This window comes from Tachyglossus aculeatus, chromosome 25 (assembly GCF_015852505.1).
Source record: "Tachyglossus aculeatus isolate mTacAcu1 chromosome 25, mTacAcu1.pri, whole genome shotgun sequence".
Classification (NCBI taxonomy): domain Eukaryota; kingdom Metazoa; phylum Chordata; class Mammalia; order Monotremata; family Tachyglossidae; genus Tachyglossus; species Tachyglossus aculeatus.
The window spans coordinates 26,519,170-26,536,716 of NC_052090.1; the positions used below are offsets into that span (position 1 = coordinate 26,519,170).

The 17,547-nt window shown below is 47.9% G+C and overlaps 1 protein-coding gene across 1 annotated transcript in view; it reads left to right on the top strand.

Moving 5' to 3' along the window:
• Positions 1–16,944, top strand: part of LOC119945445 — a 34,136-nt gene extending 17,192 nt beyond the window's left edge. The window contains exons 5-8 of the mRNA XM_038766535.1: positions 6,510–6,573; positions 12,032–12,200; positions 14,824–14,927; positions 16,771–16,944. Coding sequence (XP_038622463.1) covers positions 6,510–6,573; positions 12,032–12,200; positions 14,824–14,927; positions 16,771–16,904 — 471 coding nt within the window. The 3' untranslated portion in view covers positions 16,905–16,944. The remainder of the gene's footprint in view (positions 1–6,509; positions 6,574–12,031; positions 12,201–14,823; positions 14,928–16,770) is intronic.
• Positions 16,945–17,547: the final 603 nt, after the last annotated feature.

Sequence of the window (17,547 nt, forward strand, 5' to 3'; positions counted from 1 at the left end):
ATTATTGTTACTATTACCTTCAGTACTTATTCTTCCTCCTACTTAAGAGTGTAAGCCTCCGTGTGGGACAGGGACTGTGTCCAACCTTCTAGACTTCGCCCTTCTAGAACCCATGAACTCTGACTCCAAAGCCCGGGCTCTTCCCCCTTCCGTTGTTGATTAGGGACTGTCTCGATATATTGCCGAATTGTACTTTCCAAGCACTTAGTACAGTGCTCTGCCCATAGTAAGCGCACAATAAATACGATTGAATGAATGAATGAGTGAACCTAATTAACATCTGAGCACTATTCCAGTGCTCAGAGCAGTGTTTGACACCTAGAAAGCACTTAACAAGTACCATGAAACCAACAAACAAATCAATCAATCAATCAATCATATTTATTGAGCGCTTACTGTGTGCAGAGCACTGTACTAAGCGCTTGGGAAGTACAAGTTACAAAGACCTTCTGCTCCAGGACCTGGGGTATCAAAGATCCATCAGACTGTGGCAAAGCAGTGCGGCCTAGTGGATAGAGCCTTGGCCTGGAAGTCAGAAGGACCTGGGTCCTAATTCCGGCTCCATCGTCTGTCCTTCGTGTGACCTTAAGCAAGTCACTTCACTTTTCTGGGCCTCAGTCCCCTTATCTGGAAAATGGGGATTAATACTGTGAGTCCCACGTAGGACATGGACTGTGTCCATCATGATTACCTTGTATCTACACCAGTGTTTAATACAGTGCCTGGCGCATAGTGAGCACTTAACAAATACTATAAAATAAAAATAATAATAATAGCAATAATAATGATGGCATTTATTAAGCACTTACTATGTGCCAAGCACTATTCTAAGCTTTGGGGAGGTTACGAGTGATCAGGTTGGCCCAAGGGGGGCTCACATTAATCCCAACTTGTTGCCAATATGTTGCCAACTTGTACTTCCCAAGCGCTTAGTACAGTGCTCTGCACACAGTAAGCGCTCAATAAATACGATTGATTGATTGATCCCCATTTTACAGATGAAGGAACTGAGGCCCAGAGAAGTGAAGTGACTTGCCCAAAGTCACACAGCTGACAATTGGCAGAACCAGGATTTGAACCCATGACCTCTGACCCCGAAGCCTGTGCTCTTTCCACTGAGCCACGCTGCTTCTCTAACCGAGGAGCTATTTTTGTGTTGGTAAGAGTTGACCTTGGCGTTGTTTTTCCAGGGCTCCAAAACAATGATTCCAGAAAGTGGAATCTGGGAAAATGAGGGAGAAAAAAATCAGTAAGGATTTGCTGGAGTTAACGCACGTCACAAACAGCGTGGGCCCACTTTGGACGGACATTTCCTTTTAATGAGAGAAGGCAGAAGGTAATTAAATCTCGACATGCAATTATGAAGAATATCAGGTAACCGAGCCCGTGCTCCCGAGTGAAGGGAGAAAAGAGAACTTGCCTGATGCTCCGCCATCTGAAACTGTTCTTTATGAGAGCAGGGTAAAGGTCAAGGAGCTATCTCAACTCCATCAATCGTACGGACAGTTACAAATGACCTTTCGCTTTCCATAAGACATTCAATATTTGGAATCAGAGGGATACATTTTTCTGCGTTTAGAAACTGGCAGGAATGACATCTTTCGGGCCGTACGAGGGGCATCCGTGTCGGATCTCCAGGCCCGCGATTCTCGCTCCGGAGACTCGCCCTGACTCCGATCTCATTTGCCTGGCCCCAGCTCAGCTCGCGACTACCTTCCTGGGGTCTTGGAAAAATCGTTCTGCAGCGCGGTGGATCACCCCCTCGGGTTTAAAAGGAAAGAAGTCACCTCGGAAAGTCACGCTGCCCTCAAAAATACTAGTGAAGCGGAGTCGGAAGGTCATGGGTTAATAATGATGGCATTTATTAAGCGCTTACTATGTGAAAAGCATTTTTCTAAGCACCGGGGAGATTACAAGGTGATCAGGTTGACCCACGGGGGGGCTCACAGTCTTAATCCCCAAGACTGTGAGCCCACTGTTGGGTAGGGACTGTCTCTATATGTTGCCAATTTGTACTTCCCAAGCGCTTAGTACAGTGCTCTGCACATAGTAAGCGCTCAATAAATACGATTGATGATGGTGATGATTTTACAGATGAGGTAACTGAGGCACAGAGAAGTTAAGTCATGGGTTCTAGTCCCGTCTCCACCACTCGTTTGCTGGGTGACCTTGATTAAGTCATTTTACCTCTCTGTGCCTCAGTTACCTCATCTGAAAATGGGGATTGAGACTGTGTACCCCATGTGGGACAGCCCTATTTGCTTGAATCCACCATGGCGCTTATTACGGTGCCTGGCACATAGTAAGCACTTAACAAACACCATTATTATTATGATTATCATCATTATTATCATTATGTCTGTACTGTCGGATGGTGCATTCCCCTTTGGGAGGCTGACTGATAATTTTGTTATTCGTTAAGCCCTTACTGTGTGTGCTGGGCTAGATACAGGTTCATCAGGTCGGACACAGGCCCTGTCCCACATGGGGCTCACAGTCCCAATCCCCATTTTCCAGATGAGGGAACGGAGGCCCAGAGAAGTGAAGTGTCTTGCCCAAGGTCACCCAGCAGACCAGTGGAGGAGCCGGGATTAGAGCCTCACCTCCTCCAAGAGGCCTTCCCAGACTGATCCCCCTTTTTCCTCTCCTCCTCCCCATCCCCCCGGCCCTACCTCCTTCCCCTCCCCACAGCACCTGTACATATGTTTGTACAGATTTATTACTCTATTTAATTTACTTGTACATATCTACTATTCCATTTATTTTGTTAATGATGTGCATTTAGCTTTAATTCCATTTGTTCTGATGACTTGACACCTGCCCACATGTTTTGTTTTGTCGTCCATCTCCCCCTTCTAGACTGTGAACCCATTGTCGGGTAGGGACCATCTCTAGATGTTGCCAACTTGTACTTCCCAAGTGCTTAGTAAAGTGCTCTGCACACAGTAAGCGCTCAGTAAATGCAACTGATTGAATGAATGAATGAATGAATAAACCCAGGTCCTCCTAACTCCGCTTAGAACAGTGCCTGCACTTAGAACAGTGCTTTGCACATAGTAAGCGCTTAATAAATGCCATTATTATTATTATTATTATTAGGCCTGGGCTCTGTCCATTCATTCATTCATTCCATCGTATTTATTGAGCGCTTACTGTGTGCAGAGCACTGTACTAAGAGCTAGGGAAGTACAACTTGGCAACATATAGAGACAGTCCCTACCCAACAGCGGGCTCACGGTCTAGAAGCAGTGTTGCTCAGTGGAAAGAGCCCAGGCTTTGGAGTCAGAGGTCATGGGTTCAAATCCCAGCTCCGCCAATTGTCAGCTGTGTGACTTTGGGCAAGTCACTTCACTTCTCTGTGCCTCAGTTACCTCATCTGTAAAATGGGGATTAAGACTGTGAGCCCCCAGTGGGACAACCTGATCACCTCGTGACCTCCCCAGCACTTAGAACAGTGCTTTGCACATAGTAAGTGCTTAATAAATGCCATCATCACTATTATTATTATTATTAGAAGGGGGAACAACTAGGCCACATCTGTCCACCAGTCAGTCCATCAATCCCCGGCATTCCCTGACTGTCTTCCGGGCTCTGTACTAAGTGGTCGGGAGCATTCCACGGGAGCATGGCTTAATTTGTTTCAACTTGTCAAATAATCCATACGGACCGCTGCTTATCCACTAGGCCACGTTGCTTCTGAAATTAAAGAAGCAGCATGGTGTAGCAGATACAGCACAGGCCTGGGGATCAGAAGGACATAGGTTCATTTCCTTTTCTACCACTCCCTCCTGTGAGGCCCCTGGACTTGGGTTTGCACTCTTTCTTCACCCCTCCCTCATCCCCACAGCACTTATGAACAGATTCATAATCCATTTTTTTATATTACTGCCTGTCTCCCCCTTTAGACTGTAAAATCATGGTATAACTACTGCGCGTGGCTTAGTGGAAAGAGCACGGGCTTGGGAGTCAGAGGACGTGGGTTCTAATCCCTGCTCCACCACTTGTATGCCGAGTGACCTTGGGCAAGCAACATCACTTCTCTGTGTCTCGGTTACCTCATCTGGAAAATGGGGATTAAGATTGTGAGCCCCATTCATTCATTCGGTCAATCGTATTTATTGAGCGCTTACTGTGTGCAGAGCACTGTACTAAGCGCTTGGGAAGTCCAAGTTGGCAACATATAGAGACGGTCCCTACCCAGCCACGGGCTCACAGTCTCGAAGAGGGAGACGGACAACAAAACAAAACATGTAGACAGGTGTCGAACGTGGGACAACCTGATTACCTTGTATCTACCCCAGCACTTAGAACAGTGCTTCACACACAGTAAGCACTTAACAAATACCATTATTACCATTTTACGCTCCCAAATTTTTAGTACCGTTCTCTGTACACAGTAAGCACTCAGCGAATACCACTGATTGATTGATTGATGATTAATTGATTCAGTGACTTACCCAGGATCACTCAGAGGGCTAGGGGCAGACCCAGGACTAGAATAACAACAATAATTATGGGTATTTGTTAAGCGCTTACTATGTTGCATGCACTGTACTAAGCACTGGGGTGGATACAAGCAAATCAGGTAGGACACAGTCCCTGTTCCACGTGGAGTTCAGAATCTCAATCCCCATTTTCAGATGAGGTAACTGAGGCCCAGAGAAGTGAAGTGACTTGCCCAGGGTCACACAGCAGACAAGCAGCGGAGATGGGATTAGAATCCAGGCCCGGGCTGTAGCCACTACGCCACACTGCTTCCCCCATTAGAACACAAGTCTCCCAAGTTCCATTTCTGGGTTCCTTCCCCTAGGCCCCACTGCCTCTTTGGAGCGATAGGAAAGACTGGCTGAGGTATTTGAAACCATTTCACGCATGAGGATGAAACCAATTATTTTCGAGGAGAGTTAAGCAGGCCCGATTCCTTTTCCACGGTAGCTTTTGATGGGGAGGTTTCCTAGAGCGGACTTCAGGCCACCACCCTCTCTGTCTCTGGGTCGTTTGGATGGAAGATTTATCGAACCAGACACTGAGAGTAGAACGCTGGTGTCTGACTCGGCTTCCCTAAGAACGTGGTCCCAGGAAGAGGATCTTGGATATAATTTAATCATTCATTGGTCTTGAATCGCAATTTAATGGTCATGTTGTCAGCCGAACTCACTCTCAAGTTGCATCAGGCAATTAGCTGCGAGGCGGTGTTTAACTATTCTCGGGAATTCTCTCTCGAGCTCGGATTTATATTCTGAGCTGTGGGGCTTGCTAAGAAAAGCAAGGTGAAAAGGTCATTTTACCCATCCCTGGCCCGGCACTGGACTACGGATCTTCAAATTTTCCAGCCTGGGTTGATCTTCCCAAATCCATGTCCAGTGGGAGCTGGGCAATAGAATCCATCACCAGATTCCATAAGGGTTTGGATCAATCCACGGACGATGGTCCATCCTGGGTCACTGGGGGAGAGTCAGGGATGGAGAGGGGAAAGTCAGGGGTGTTGGATGGTCCATGCCGGGTCACAGGGGGAGAGTCAGGGATGGAGGGGGAGAGTCAGGGGTGTTGGACAACCTGTGCTGGCTCACTGGGAGAAGTCGGAGAGGGGAGGATCAGGAGTGCTGGAAGGTCCATGCTGGGTCACTGGAGGAGAGTCGTGGATGGAGAGGGGAGAGTCAGGGGTGTTGGCTGGTCTGTGCCGGGTCATTGGGGAGACTAAGGGATGGAGAGGGGAGATTGGGGGGTGTTGGATGGTCTGTGCTGGATCTAGCCCATCGCCAAAGAGCTTAGAACAGTACCTGGCCCCTAGTAAGCACCTAACAAATACTATTATTATTGTTTTTGTTGTTGTTTCGCTCCCTCTCCCCTCCCCACCATCAGTTGCCCATTCAAGGAATCTTTATCTTCTGAGGGCAGTCTTGTAGCCCTCCATTCATTCATTCAGTCATATTTATTGAGCGCTCACTGTGCTGAGCGCTTGGGAGAGTACAGTCTAACAATAGATCATCAATCGTATTTATTGAGCGCTTACTGTGTGCAGAGCACTGTACTAAGATGCAATCCCTGCCCACAATGAGCTTACAGGCTAGGAGGGAGACAGACATTAACATGAATGAATAAATAAATAACAGATCTGTTCATAAGTGCTGTGGGGCTGGGAGGGGGGCGAATAAAGGGAGTGAGGCAGGGTGAAGAAGGGAGTGGGAGAAGAGGAAAGGAGGGCTCAATCAGGGAGGGCCTCTTGGAGGAGATGGGCCTTTAATAAAACTTTGAGGAGGGGGAAAATCATTGCCTGTGGGATATTAGGAGGGAGCGTGTTCCAGCCCAGAGGCAAGACGTGGGGGAGATGAGTAAAACTGAGGTACATAGAGAAGGTTGCCGTTAGAGTGAAGTGGGCGAGCTTCAGGCTCCATGACCCGCCTGCCTCCCCCCAGCTCCCTGTCCAGAAGAATCCAGGGCAAGCCCAAGTACCCGACGAATCGCCTGACTTTCCCTCCCGCCTGACAACTTTCTGTTTTTAATATCAGACCTTTTCCACATCAATCAACCGGCCCCGATACATCCAGATGGAAAATTACCCCGTCGCTTCAGGTAAGGAATAAATTAAGACCAGATGAATTCTTAATAATGGAGTCTTCCCTCGTCAAAAATGTTCAGGATAATAAAACCATAAGAGAGAGGGAATTACGAAGTATTTGAAAATCCCTGTAAGCAAACTCATCCCGGGAATTTTGTTTACTTTCCTCAAGTCAGTTCATTTCAAGCCACATGGTGCTCCGTATTTGTTTGACATGTTTGAGATGGCAGGAGATTTATCTTAGGGCCCTGGGAGTGCCAGGCTGTGGCGTCTCCAGGCTCCCCTAGGCTCTGCATGAAGGGTCTGAAGAGCCCGCTCTCCATCCGTGTTTCCGCACACCGCGTTATGGGAAATCCGGCCGGGTGATGGGTCACCCTGAAATGCCCAAGTCGGTCTAGAGACCCAAGCGGGCGGGTCCTGAAATCCACGATGGACATTCCCGCACTGAGCTAGGCAAGTAGAGACGACAGCAGCGCGGCCGGAAAAAGCACGCACCCGGGAGTCAGAGGACCTGGGTTCTAATCCCGGCTCCTCCGCTTTCATTCATTCATTCATTCAGTCGTATTTATTACGCAGTTACTGTGTGCAGAGCACTGTACTAAGCGCTTGGGAAGTACAAGTTGGCAACATATAGGGACAGTCGCTACCCAACAGGGGGCTCACATTCTAGAAGTGGGAGACAGAGAACAAAACAAAACATATTAACAAAATAAAATAAATGGAATAAACATGTACAAATAAAATAGAGTAATAAATATGTACAAACATATACGCATATATACAGGTGTTGCGGGGAGGGGAAGGAGGTAAGGCGGTGGGGTGGGGAGGGGGACGAGGAGGAGAGGAAGGAGGGGGCTCCGTTTGTCCGCTGGGTGACCTTGGGCCAGTCACTTTACTTCTCTGGGCCTCACGGGGCCTACCCAGTGCTTAGAGCAGTGTTCGGCACATTAATCTTATCCTGTCAAGTCATCTCGAGACATCTCAAGAAGCAGCGTAGCTCAGTGGAAAGAGCACGGGCTTCGGAGTCAGAGATCATGGGTTCAAATCCTGGCTCTGCCGCTTGTCAGCTGTGTGACTTTGGGCAAGTCATTTCACTTCTCTGGGCTTCAGTTACCTCATCTGTAAAATGGGGATTAAGATTGTGAGTCCCACATGGGGCAACCTGATCACCTTGTATCCTCCCTAGCGCTTAGAACAGTAAGCGCTTAACAAATACCAAAATTATTATTATCGTTATTATCTTAGAACATTGTGTTGCACACAGTAAGCGCTTAACAAATACCATCATTATTATTATCTCCGAACCATAGCAACGCCATGGACACATCCCTCCCAGACACCCCACCTCCATCTGCAATCGTTCTGGTAGCAAGCACTTAATAAATGCCATTAAAAAAAAGAACTTGATAGTCACGGTCCAGGAGCTTCCAACCCATTCTCCCAGGATGGGGGATGACGTTCTCGAAGATCCTGCTTTCAGGAAAACTTGTGCTGTAGCTCTTTGGCCATTCCAGCCCTGCACCCCTCTCTCATGCTGGAATGAATTCCTTGAACTGCCCCCCTCCAAATCCGGCCCCTCTTTCTTGATGATAATTATAGTGTTTGTTAAGCAGTATGTGCCAAGCACCGTTCTAATCACTGGGGTGGATCCAAGCAAATCCGGTTGGGCCCAGTCTCTGTTCCACATGGGGCTCAAAGTCTCAATCCCATTTTATGTTGCCAACTTGTACTTCCCAAGCGCTTAGTACAGTGCTCTGCACACCATAAATGCTTAATAAATACGATTGATTGATTTTACAGATGAGGGATCTGAGGCCCAGAGAAGTGAAGTGACTTGTCCGAGGTCACACAGCAGATAGGCAGCAGAGCAGGTCCTCTGATTCCCAAGTCATGCTCCTTCTCCTGATGTGTCCCTAATCTCTGCTCCATCACTTGTCCACTGTGTGACCGTGGGCAAGTCGCTTAACTTCTCTGTGTCTCACCTCATCAATAAAACCAGCATCACCAGTGGTATTTATTGAGTGCTTACTGTGCGCAGAGCACTGTACTGAGTACTTGAGAGAGTACAATTCAATAAAGTTCATAGATTCATTCATTCAATCGTACTTATTGAGTGCTGTACTAAGCGCTTGGGAAGTACAAGTTGGAGACATATAGAGGTGGTCCCTACCCAACAACGGGCTCACAGTCTAGAAGGGGGAGATACATTCCCTGCTCACGATGAGCTTACATTGTAGAGGAAATAAATCCTCCTCTCTCCAATTTAGATTGGGAGCCCCATGTGGGATAGAGACTGCGTCCGACCTGATTATCTGGTATCTTCCCCAGGGCTTTGTACAGCATCTGGCACAGAGGAAGCATTAAATAATAATAATAATAATAATGGTATTTATTAAGCACTTACTATGTGCAAAGCACTGGTCTAAGCGCTGGGGAGGTTACAGGGTGATCAGGTTGTCCCATAGGGTGCTCACAGTATTAATCCCCATTTTATAGATGAGGGAACTGAGGTCCAGAGAAGTTAAGTGACTTGCCCAAGGTCACACAGCTGACAATTGGAGGAGCCAAGATTTGAACCCATGACCTCTGACTCAAAAGCCTGGGCTCTTTCCACTGAGCCACGCTGCTTCTCTAAACAAATACCTTCTTTTTTTAATGTCTGTCTCTGCCTCTAGACAGCAAGCTCTTGGGGGCAAGGAATATGTCTTCCAACACTGTTGTTTAGTAATCTCCCAAGCACTCAGCACAGTGCTCTGCACACAGTAAATGCTCAGTAAGTACCACCGATTGATTTCTTGTACCTCCAATCAACCAGTCGATCATATTCAAATGAGCACTCACTGAGTACAGATCACCGAACCGAACGCTTGGGAGAATACAATATAACAGAATTGGCTCTATTGTTTACACAGACATTTTCGGGGAAAATCTCACGGGATGATATTTCAAGGTGCTTTCTAATGCCTCGCACATTGTGGGTGGAGAATGTTACGATTGATCGGTTGGTTGGTCGACCGGTTGATTGGTTGAACTATTGATTTGATGGTTGATTAGAATGTAAACTCCTCATTATATTGTAAATTCCTTAGGAGGACAGAAGAGATCGTTCACTTTAATTGAACACTTGAGAATGTCTTCCGTGGCTCTCTGCAGACAGTAAATGCTCAGTACTGCGCGATGCACCAAGAATAATAATCGCGGTATTTGTTAAGCCCTTACTGTGTGCCAAACACTCTACTAAGCTCTGGGGTAGATATGAGATCATCAAGTTGGACACAGTCCCTGTCCCATGTGGGACTCATTCATTGTCTAAGTGAGAGATCAGCTATTGAACCCCATTTTACAGATGTGGAAACCGAGGCCCGAGAAGTTAAGCGATTTGCCCAAGGCCATACGGGCAGGTAAGTGGCAGAACTGGGATTAGAATTCAGGTCCTCTGACTCCTAGTGCTCTTTCCACTAGGCCATGCTGCTCTTCAGAGTCACTGAAAGAACTCATCAGTGACTGGATTTCCTTTTCAAAGCTACAGCACCCCTGGGGTGTTACCCCAACTCAGAGAGGGAGAGCACCTGGACTTTCTGTGTTTCGGGTTCTCTCGACTGAAAACAGGTAAATGTGAAAAGCCAAGCAGAGCCCATTTCTCTCCAGTTACTGTGAGGGGATCGGGGTCTCCGGGGGTCATTGCTGTGGTCATGGCTGTATGATGAACACCCCGGAGTTTGAACCCAGTTCCCCAAAAAATTAGAAGCGGTGTGGACTAGCAGAAAGAGCCCAGATCTGAGAGTCAGAGAACTTGGGTTCTAATTCCGGCTCCACAACTTAACCTGCTCTGTAACCTTGGGCAAGTCACTTCACTTCTCTGTTCCTCATTTACCTCATCAATAAAATGAGGATTAAATCCTTCTCCCTCAGACTTAGACTATGAGCCCTATGTGGGACATGGACTGTGTCCAACCTGATTTTCTTGTATCTACCCCAGTGCTTAGAAAGTGTTTGGCACAGAGTAAATGCTTAGCAAGTACCATAAAAAAAAAACAACCCGAAGACTATTCACCAGTAGAAGATTTTGAGGGAAAGCGTTTTTGGGTGAGGGCTGGAGGGCAGACAGTTGGTGTGTGTGTATGTGCGCGTTTTTGTTTGATCATTTTGATCAAACTGGGTAGGAGAGTGGAGAAGTGTGCATGTGCATGTGTGTTTGTGTGAGAGAGTGTGTGGCATTTCCCATGTTGCGATGATTCCACCCTCATCTGTCTAGTTTGGAACACCTGAGAAAACAAACCACTGCAAACAACTGTTGTCACTTTCACCCTGCCATCAGCACCAGCAGCTGGTTTGGAGTCGTCTCAAGCCGTTTCGCCTCCTGGGTGAAGAGCGTTTAAACGCCGGAAACCCAAAACAGTACAGCACGAATAATTAAAGGCTTACATTAAATACATAGACCGTCATTTAAATTTAGATCTGCAATAACATTTGCTATTATTCTCCAAGGTTTTGACTGCTTGACAGAAACAAAGTACTTTGGGATTAATTTTGAGAAATGGTGCCAACTGTGGGCAATTTGCTGTAATTAAGACATGAAAGAGTACTAAATATTCAGATTAGACAAGGCACGGATGGAGAGGGGAGAGAATTAAGGTGTGGCATGGAGCCAAGGAAACAGCGAACAGAACTCCTGGGTCTTCCCTCCCCCAGTCCCACGACGATCCCGGAACCAGAGCCGGCAGAATTGGACCACACAAGCCATTTTGCCCAGAGGAGGTAGGAGAGCAGAGAAGTCGCCATTTGACCTCATCTGCGGGACTTCCCAGGGCCCGCATTCCACTTCTGCGATCTGTCTTGGAGGGTGAGCGAAACTCAAAGGGAACTGAGATGGAGTTTATTTTTCAGAAACCTAGTTGGTTTAAGCGGGTGGAATTGATTGATAGATTGATGATTGATTGATTGAAGTAATTAGAAAGGACCATGTTAATCTCAATGGTGAGAGGGTTTGTGTGTGGGTGGGTGTGTGTATGTCAGAGACACCTTAAGGTGGCTGGCTTCACAGTTGATCGAAAGAGCTCAGAAAATGTTGGCTCAAAGAGGTTAAATCCGCTTTTCTTCTTCATCCAATTCCCCTTCGCATTTTAAAGAGACAGAACTCATTTTGATCAAACTGGGTTTCTTTTTTCCCCCCTTAAAAATAACGGGGAATATTTTTCTTCGCCTTTTATCCCATAAGTATTGATTAATGCCATGTTTAGTATAATGTGAACTCCTTTCTTCCCCAGCCTCCTCCCCCACTTAAAAAAAAAAAAGGTGGGAGAAGCGAAAGTCCAGGTCGTTTTTGATCCTGGAGAGATGTGGGTACTTGACCCAATTGCTAATGAGGCCCTGTGTCATCTCCCATTTCCCAGAGCTCAGAAATAGCAGGAATAGCCGAGAAAGGGAGCAGCATCAAAGTCGCCATTTGGAATACGCTTTTGGTCTTCACAGGCGATGGGCGAAACAGACAGCCTTCAGAAGGCCTCGGAAACGGTCCCCTCCTGCGGGCGAGCGAGACTATCAAAGTCCGAGGGCTCGGGGCGGGACACCTTCTGGCTACGGCCAAGAACCTCAAAGTGTGGATCCCTTGGCACAGACGGGAAGGAGGTGGAAGGAGAGAGCAGGGGGAAGGAACAGGTAACAGCAGCACCCGGATGGCACTGTGCTGGGATCTGAACTGAGGCCTGGCCCCCGGGGCCCTGGCGATGAGAGGTGGGGGACTGTCCCCCAAGACAACGGGGGCAACCACCCCAAAGCACCCGCCTGTCCGCTGCTCAAACCGGGGCTCTCCAGAAATGGGTACGGATCCGTTAGCACTTCCTCTGCCCGATGCCAGCTTGAACGGCGAGGCTCCATCAGGTGGATCAATCAATCAATCAATCAATCGTATTTATTGAGCACTTACTGTGTGCAGAGCACTGTACTAAGCGCTTGGGAAGTACAAGTTGGCAACATAAGGTGGATCGGTTAAACGGACCCAGATGGCCCTTCCTCTCCCTGTCCCGGCTGCTTTCCGCACCCTCCCGCCTACAGAAAGTTTGTTTTTTAATAATAATAATAGTGATGGCATTTATTAAGCCCTTACTATGTGCAAAGCACTGTTCTAAGCACTGGGGAGGTTACAAGGTGATCAAGTTGTCCCACTGGGGGCTCACAGTCTTCATCCCCATTTTACAGATGAGGTAACTGAGGCACAGAGAAGTTAAGTGACTTGCCCAAAGTCACACAGCTGACGATTGACGGAGCTGGGATTTGAGCCCAAGGCCTCTGACTCCAAAGCCCGTCCTCTTTCCACTGATCCACGCCGCTTCTCTTAATGGCATTCGTCAAGAGCTTACTATGTGCCATCTACTGTACTAAGCGCTGGGGAAGATACAAATTAATCAGGTCGGACACAGTCCCTGTCCCACATGGGGCTCACGGTCTTAATCTCCATTTTCCAGAGGAGGTAACTGAGGCACAGAGGAATGAAGTGACTTCCCCAAGGTCCCACAGCAGACAAGTGGCAGATCCAGGATTAAAACCCACGTCCTTTTGACTCCCAAACTTGTGTTCTATCCTTTAGGCCATGCTGCTTCTCGACACAGGTTCCTCCCCAAATTTCCCCAGTCCTCTAGGAGCTGATCTGATCGTCGCACTCACACCTGCCGGGAGTGAGGGAGGAAAAGGAAAATATCTTTCCCAGCCCAAAGGCCTCTCTGCTGGCTCAGGGGCTAAGGGTCAGGAGACCCTCTCATTCATTCACTCATTTGATTGTATTTATTGAGTGCTTACCGTGTGCAGAGCACTGTACTAAGCTCTTGGGATAAGACAATACGGCAATAATCAATCAATCAATCGTATTTATTGAGCGCTTACTATGTGCAGAGCACTGTACTAAGCACTTGGGAAGTACAAATTGGCAACACATAGAGACAGTCCCTACCCAACAGTGGGCTCACAGTCTAAAAGGGGGAGACAGAGAACAGAACCAAACATACCAACAAAATAAAATAAATAGGATAGAAATGTACAAGTAAAATAAATAAACAAATAAATAAATAGAGTAATAAATATGTACAACCATATATACATATATACAGGTGCTGTGGGGAAGGGAAGGAGGTAAGATGGGGGGATGGAGAGGGGGACGAGGGGGAGAGGAAGGAAGGGGCTCAGTCTGGGAAGGCCTCCTGGAGGAGGTGAGCTCTCAGCAATAAACGGATTCTCTGCCCACAAGGAGCTTACAGTCTTGAGAGCGGTGACAAACATGAATAGAAATAATAGATAAGGACATGAGTTCTGTTGGGCAGGAAGCTGGCCCTCCTCTCTCCCGAGAGGGACGAATCTGGGAGATACCCAGGGCCTGCTTCCGTCGTTAGCACTTAAGGGGCCTATGACATTTTGAGTGGATAACCCAGGATCAAATCAGGTATCGATGAAGTCTCCTGGGACGGGGCAGACTGACGGAGTGGAGCCCCCTGAATTTTCTCTCCCGCTCCTGACGACGCGGCCGGATCCATTTCTGGATAAAGGCAGCCCCTAGAGGCCCCACTGCAAATTCTTTTTCAATACAACCAGATCATTGCAGATAATTGTATTACACAGGGTATCGATCCGAAATCGTTGTGCACCGGAAACATCTGAAAAAACATGATTATAAGCTTTCTGTTTATTGTTCGAACATCATAGGAGTGGGCCTTTTGTGTGAATCACCTGTAAGAGAGGCAAGGTAGAAACAGCAGAGAAATGACCTCTTTACAAGAATCTATTGATCACTTTAAATCAAAGAAGTATGTTTGACACAAGATTACCTGCCAGTTTGAACATTAGGTACACATTGTTATAGCCTGGAGCCCTTGTAAGTCTGACAAAAGGATTGTAAATAAGGCAGGCAGCTGCGAGGCCCTCTGACTTAGGTTCATCTAAGACTCCTGTCCTGGAGAGAGGGAAACTTCACCTGATTTAGCTCTTCTTACTGGGCACATAGCAAATCGGAGAAGGCTCCGAGGAGGATCGCACCACTTAAATCTCCAGAGAAAATTCGCCCCGACACGGCTTGTTGTTTCGTGTGTGTGAGTGGCGAGGCCTGGGGGGAGAAGAGGTGTTGGGGAGGTCCTCCTTTCCCCACCTGTCACCTCCACCCTCTGTAAACCTTCATCCCAGAAGCTTCCGGAAACATTTTAGCACGCCCAACCACCGCCAGTATCAGTGGGAACGAATCTGCTTGGGTCACCCCAGTTTTCCACATCTCTCCTTTCCAGATGCACGGCGTGGAGTGGGACTCCTTCGTCTCTCCAGGCCGAGACTTTGGTTTTTAGTCTCGCGGGTGACGAGAAGGCCAGAAAAAGAAAGCATCGTCCATCGAGTAATTTTGCCCCACCCAACCGCCTCCCCCCACCCACCTCCAAGGCGCTGAAACGCGTCACCCCAAAATATCGCTTCACCATCAACGCATGGCATTTCCTCATTGGATGAGAGCAGGCGGAGGCTTTTCACCAACTTCTTTTTTTTAGCCCGAAGGATGTATTTCAGATTTCGAAAGGGAACTTGTTGTAAGTTGCTTATTAGATTTTCGTCCATACTTTGAGCATGTGTTGAAATGATTAAACGTTCAGCTCATTTGTTCAGAGAGAGAGAGAGAGACACACACACGGTCTTCCATGGAATTGAATAAAGATGAACTCGGGGTGATGCAGTCGTGCTGCTTAAATATTTAGCTGTTTGGGTTAGAGCTATTTGGTTTCCCGAGGCACAAACTTAAGCTGTTAATACGGAGCAGATTGAAGTTATAAAAAGGTACGGGGCTGTCATTTCTTTTGAGGTGAAGGGAGAGTAAATGGGTTCTTCGAGGAAGAAAACACTCCGAGGAAAACAGAGCCAGAGTGCCTTTATTGAAAACCGGCCTGTCGGTTTCTCAAAAATCTCCGCATAAGAACCTGAAAATCAGATACTTACATTTAGAGCTAATTTTACCCGGGCCACATCATTCGACTTCAAAGATGAGTGATAAATGTGGAATATTTATACGGGATACCTTCTTTATGAGGTTGGTTGTAAAGGATACCTCTGATGTAAGGCACCACTACCTTGGTTTCTAACTTTATTGAAGCTCAACATAAACACCACTTTGGGGATATAAAGCAAGGCTCATTAAAGGGACGCTCTCTCTCTCTCTCCCCCTCTCTCTCTCTCTCTCTCTCTCATTTTTTTTATTAAAATGTCACCCCTCCCCACTGAGATCGGACCAGAATGGACCCGTGGCTCTCCTCCTCCTCCCGGGCCTGAGATCTTGATATCATTCAACCTCCGGCTCAGGGGTGGGGGGTGGCGTGGCTATTCTAACATCCCCCTGAGCGGAACGGGCAGTTCAGAAATCAATTAAATACCTAAGTCCCTTCAAATTGGAATCTAGCCTTGCCCGGCTGCGAGGGGCCGAAAAGCCCGTCGGGAGAGCGGGTCAGAAATCCTGCTTTTACCTCTGGGAGAGCAGAATTTGGAGCGGTGGGAGACAGGGAGACCGGCCTTGCTTCTGAGGGGAGGGTATCGAAATGAAAATGCGTGAATGTGTATCTTTAGTAATGTGCTGAACAAAGAACAAAGGGAAAAATGTCTTTGTCTCAAATCACTTATTTTTTTTTCCGGAAAGCTGGAGGCCGCAGCCAGCCTCCTGCTGTGGTCTAATGAGCGAGTGCCATCTGTTGGATGACCTTGGAAACGCTTCCACTGGGGTTGGGGTCGGGGGTGCGGGAGGGGTCTATTTCAGCCTCGGCCACTCCATCCCATTTGAAGATCATTTAGGGAAACAGGAGAATCTGCTGTAAATTGCGAGCGCAGTGATGTGCGGGTCTCTTGCTGGTCGAGGAGATCGGGAGCGGTGGAAAATGAAGACGGCGCCAGTTCCCAGCCCTGTCTGGAGAAGCGGGGCTCCTTTGCCGGTGGGAGGACGTGGGCAGAGAGGGGCTATTCGGGGCCTTTTGGGGGAGAGAGCGGAATGGATTCGGACGGACCAGAAGGGATATTGGGGGGCACCACCCCCGGCTGCTGCCCGGTTTCCGAGGTGGCAGGTGACGGTACCCTAAGGGCCGCCTGGGCCTGTTCCAGCCTGACTGGGAGTTGGATCGGGAAGCACGAAAATAACATTAGCGTGGTTGATAAAAGGCCTGGCTTTTATAGAGAGATATAGAGATACGTATATTTTTATCTTTCAGACCAAGCCGTTGCCAGTCGAGATGAAAACCTTCTTCTAATGGAATCCAGCTTGAAAGCCACTCAAGGGCTGCTGGGAAGCGAAGAGCAGAAACAGTTGTCCAGGAACAGAACGGGAGGAATCGGGCAGACCTGAAGATCGAGAGGGACGGTGTTAAGGCTTCCGGGGGCGCAGTTCGTGGTTGCAAGTGAGTGACACGCTTTTCCTCATTTCAGTGGGTTTTCTCCCGGCGGGTTGGAACCGGGGGTTGGCTGGTCGTCTCGGATAGCCCGTGCCCACTTTCGGAGCCCGTGGTGGGTCAGTGGGAAGGGGGTTTCTGTCAACCCCGACTCTGCTGGCCCGTCATCTTCCAAATCGCCAGGCTGAAGTGGGGGAGGTGGGGGGAGCCAGAGTGGATTTGATTTATCTAGCGCCTACCTGCCAATAGCTTTCACAGAGTCCTCTTCTAAGAGGTGGAAGGTTACATGCGATTCAAACAGGAGCACTGTGCAAGATGTGTCCTAATTAGAGGATATTTCCAGTGTGAATTTGGGAGCTGGGGTGTTGGGGTGCTGTAGTGAGCTGTTGATGGGGATGGGGAATGCGGATTTGAGAATCCTGGAAAATGAGGGGATCCTGCAGAGAACCAATCAGGAGAAAGGAGAATTTGGATCGATCAATCAAAGGCAATTATTGAGCGCTTACTATTGCAGAACACTCTACTTAGTGATTGGGAGAGGACAATACAGCAGCGTTAGTGGATACGTTCCCTGCCTGTAGCAAGCTTGCAGTCTAGAGA